Source organism: Hakea prostrata, chromosome 11 (genome assembly GCF_041222555.1).
Source record: "Hakea prostrata isolate BN-2017 chromosome 11, UWA_Hpros_2, whole genome shotgun sequence".
Lineage (NCBI taxonomy): Eukaryota > Viridiplantae > Streptophyta > Magnoliopsida > Proteales > Proteaceae > Hakea > Hakea prostrata.
Genome location: NC_142610.1, coordinates 22968448 through 22973033, shown reverse-complemented (window position 1 = coordinate 22973033; position 4586 = coordinate 22968448). Strand labels below are relative to the sequence as shown.

At 39.1% G+C, this 4586-nt stretch overlaps 1 protein-coding gene across 1 annotated transcript; it reads right to left on the bottom strand.

Moving 5' to 3' along the window:
- Positions 1-284: 284 nt before the first annotated feature.
- On the bottom strand, positions 285-3781 carry LOC149000986 (kinase-interacting family protein-like). Its single transcript, XM_089140939.1, has 3 exons — positions 3581-3781; positions 2656-2779; positions 285-1587 (listed from the first exon to the last, which is right to left on the bottom strand). Exons 2-3 carry the CDS (start codon positions 2732-2734, stop codon positions 599-601), a joined length of 1068 nt encoding a protein of 355 aa, XP_088997065.1. The 5' UTR covers positions 2735-2779; positions 3581-3781; the 3' UTR covers positions 285-598.
- Positions 3782-4586: the final 805 nt, after the last annotated feature.

The window sequence follows — 4586 nt, the reverse complement described above, 5'->3', positions numbered from 1 at the left end:
CTTTCCAAAATCTCATATTAATTTCTAGGCCTATGTCCAATATACATCATATGGAAAAAATTGAGTATTGAATTCATTTGTATTGTTATCTTAAGAATCATGTAGAATTGCATTGATATTGATTATTTATAGAAATGCACAATTCATTCATACAAAATGTTTGAACAATTCCCTCCAACCATGTCAAAAAATCATCCCCATCCACATGAATCTCATCCAAATATCCTAATCCTGTGGTAGAGAAAAGTTCAATCATTGTGAGTGAATAGAAATTTAGTCCAACACAATCCTATGACTAATAATGATTTCTAGTAGAAATTCTAACATAATAAGATTTACACAAACAGAGAAAGATAAATAAAGAGAGATAAGAGTATGGATCATCTACAAAACATGGGGAGAAGGTTTTCCAACCCATATGTACTTAAATTCCCAACATTCTGTATCAAAAAATTTCTTTAAACCCCCCAATATTACAATTGAGCATGGACCCTCCTAGTTAATACTTAATAGTGGTCCCGAGGTGGGACCCACATGAGAAGAAGTCTTGACCCAGGCATGCTGAGCTAGCCCTAGTTGAATCACCAGAAGACACAACTCAGGCAATACTAGATTTGAGTTGGGATCCACAAATGAACGAGTCAAGCTTCCTAACTCGCTCCCACACTCTTGAACTCGAAACCCGTTTCCAAGTAACCCGTCCGTCTCGTTCCTTGGCCACATTAAAAGCTGCTTCCTCTTTGAGCTTCTCATTCTCCATCTTGATCTTCTCAACCTCAAAACAAACCTCCAAAGCCATCATTTCTTTCTTATTATTCCTCTTCTTCTCCTCCTCTTCCCTTCTCACCAGCAGCTCATAATACTCTTTGTTTCTCTTCTCGAGCCCATATATTTGCTTCTGAAGGTCTTCAATCTTGCGGCTCAACAAACAGACCCTGTGATCTTCTCTAAGCTTCAAAATACACCTCGCTAACTCACTCGCTTTCCTCTTCATGAACACAGCTTCTGAAGCTAACCCTTGATTCTCTTCGGTCAAGGTTGTGACTCGGTAACCCAGCCTTGCGTTCTCGTTGAGTAGAATCAGTCGCTCCGATTCAAGAACCTCAAGTAAGCTTTTCTGTAACTCAATCTTCCGTGATGACTCGGTGTTGTAACGTTCAAGAATACCGAGTTCGTTTACGAGTATGTCACAGTCAACGGTCTTCGCCACGAATTCTGCTACAAGTGCATCGTGATCCGAAGCTGCGGCGGTGTAGATGGGATTGCATGTTGCTGGTGGGATTTGAAATGAAAGGGAGCTCTCGGCGTCCGAGTCAAAGTGGTTATAGGTATACCCAGTAGATGAATCTTCTTCACTGTCTGAATGGACGGCTGAGATTTGAGATTGATCAGAATGATGTCGCCGACTTTTCGAAACGGTATGACAGTAACGGTCGGCTAGGGAGAGGTAGGCATTGTGGAGGTCTTGAAGCAGTGATAAAAGCTGAGGGCGTTTCTGGTAATAGCACTCCGCGCGTTCAGCGAACGTGTGAGAATTGTCTTCTTCAGGGAGATTCGAAGAAAGACTCTTCATCTTCTCTTCAAGATCTGCCACGTCAGAATCCAGGTTAATTTTACTAAAATAACCTCGAACGTCAAATTCAAAAAATTCCAATCGTATGGCAATTCGGTTCCTTTTAGACTGGTTCGATTAAGTCCAGATAAAATTTTGAACCGATTAGGTAATTACCTTTTTAGAGCCCTAGTCCCCACCCAAGGTCCAAAATGTCAATGACACAACCCCGATACGGAGACATTTCGTCAACAGGGTATCAATGAAAATTCAACCCCGATTTCAGTGGATATTTATGATGTCGTTTTGGCTTAAATTTTATTGTATAACATAATTTAAAGCCAAAAAACACAATGAGAACATTATTTTGGCTTAAAAATCACTTAATCACACAATGAGAACATTATTTGCGAATAAAACTAGAAATTTAAAAAATTCGTATAAATTAATGTAAATATGCAAAGAGAACACAACTAGTGAAGAAAAGTACTAAAATTTATAATTCATTATACAATTAGGTCAAATATAGCTCATGTTTCACATTTAATTGCTATGGACGCGGGTGATGAGTTCATCATCGACATTTGGTATGTGTCGTGTTGTTGGGGAATCATGGAGCCCAGCGTGTTTTGTACTATGGTCCTGGCCAGAGATGCCTCGATCATGGGTCCCATCAAGGGCCATGATTACCCACCTATTCAAACGTCCACGTCTTTTTTTTTCGCCCAAAAAACGTCCACGTCTATGGGGTAGGAAACTCTCCAGTGTAGAAGGGTATTACCGTCATTTCATATCATTGTACCACAAAAAGTCCAAAAGACATCCGAAACAGACACAGTGCTGTACCAGAAAAGACTGACCCTGAAAGCAACACTACCACGAGTCGAACCGATACAGATTCGAATTTCAAAATTTAAACTAAAATCGTCGATAACCGACACCAACAGAAACACTCTTTCTTGCCTACGACACGCAACACTTAACCAATAAAATGGGATTTTCCTGGGTGTCGATTTTACCAAAATGACCCTGTAGATTTGGAAGGAATCGAACTGGAGGTAGTGTCCATTTAAGTAAATATAAGGGTAAAATCTGACCCATACCTGCAAGAGTGGATAGTAACCATGGGGCCCTAACAGAGTAGCTTCGAAATGACTGGAGAGAACCACCTTGCGTCTTCATTTCAACCTCACAGTCTGTCTTCTGCAAACTACTGCACCCAGTACCCTACATGGAAAAAAAATACAATTTTGAACACGGGAATCATATCAATGCAATAAAATGGCAGACCAGAAGAAAACACTAAAAAAGGCAGTCGTACTGGTCACCACAGAAAAGCAGAAGCAGAAGAAAAGCAGAAGCAGAAGAGAGAAGAAGAAGAAGAAACGTCGAAGTAACACAGAACGCGGATCTCGAGACACCAGGATAATAGTCCCTCTGATAATTCAAGGGACCGGTATCCGTAAGTCCGAATAACCAATTTCCAAGACGATTAGTGAAAACCAGAGATTTCACTATAGTACTAACTCAGCTACTGTTCATCCGTGAAAAGTGAAAACCAGAGAAATCTCTGCTGCAGCCAGCAGGATTCGAAAGAGGAAATTGCGTTCAGATTTAATCCTTGAAGCTTCAGATATCAGAGACTTGCTTTGCATCTACATTTTTCCCGCTGGACAAGAATGCTCACGGAAGAATATATTCCCCTGCTTATGCTTGTTCGGAGATCAGAATCATAACCCCCATAACACGCCGGAGACTAATTTCTGAACCTGAATCCGCTGCCGGGAGCTATTGCGGTTTAGCTAAGGAGATTACAATAATAACTTTTTATGGTAAATAAACAGAGCCATTCAGGCTAGAGAGGACGAAGAAGACCTAAAAAAAAGCTACTTTACAGGATTAGAAAAATGAAATGCCACTTTTTTAAACTCATTTGAAACTTCAAACGCATCGCCGTAGAAAAGTTATTCAAATTCATCTGACCGTAAGAAATCCAGATGCAGAAGCAGAGAAGCAAGAAGAACTTACCTTCAAGGCTTCAGTAAAGACTGAAGAAACGCCAAAGATTAACCGCCGAGTTGATAGATCCTGTATTACAGTGATACGATCGAAGACGAAGATATACTGTCGCGAATTTCACAAAAATCTGACCGGAGAAATGCAAAAAGCTGGCGGTGCCGGAGGAACGATAGCATCAGCGTTCGCACTAGAGCGAAGAGAGGAAATGGTTTGAAAGATTTTACATGACACAGAGGGGTTTAATTGAATCTTGAGCTGCGAGATCTCTGCTTCAGATTAGCTAATGAGGAAACGACACGTGGCCTGTCATTCGTACTTCCTAATTTTGAAAATTAAATGGAGTTGTCGCGTTTCGGATCCGATTTCATCGTTCAGATGAGTGAGATTCCATCCAACGGTGGAGATAGCTCGGAGTTGTCCTTGATCAGTTTGTTTAATATACTCGCACGTGTTCATTTAATAGAATTATTCCCCTAATCGACGAGGAAATTTCATTCTTCAGAAGTATTTCCCATACTCCGATATGGTAGTAAATATATTTCTCATATTTAATATTATTTTTCAATTAAATATGAATATATTATAGAAATTAATGCTCAATAACTCCTTCACTCTAATAAATATAAAATTCAATAAATACAAAACTATTAATTAACTTCCTTAATTGTAAAGTCTTGGTTCTTGAGCCATGGACTGAATCCCAATGTCAACTTATGAAGAATTTTACTTCTACGTTTAAACATGGTGTTGATGAATCTTGAAAACCTAAAAAAATATAAAAAAGGGCAAGAGAGTATGGATCAACATGTTACTCACTCCATAAAAAATGTCCACATGAAGGAGGGAAGATGCAGAGGAACAAAAGTTTGAACCCATTATTACTTCATAGACCTATTTTATAATTTAGTCGTGATCGGACAAACGATGAGGTGGTGAAACTTGATGATAAAGAGATTTTTCAGAATGATTCTTTTATATACCTAAGTGCAATCATAAATAAAATAAATAATATAGA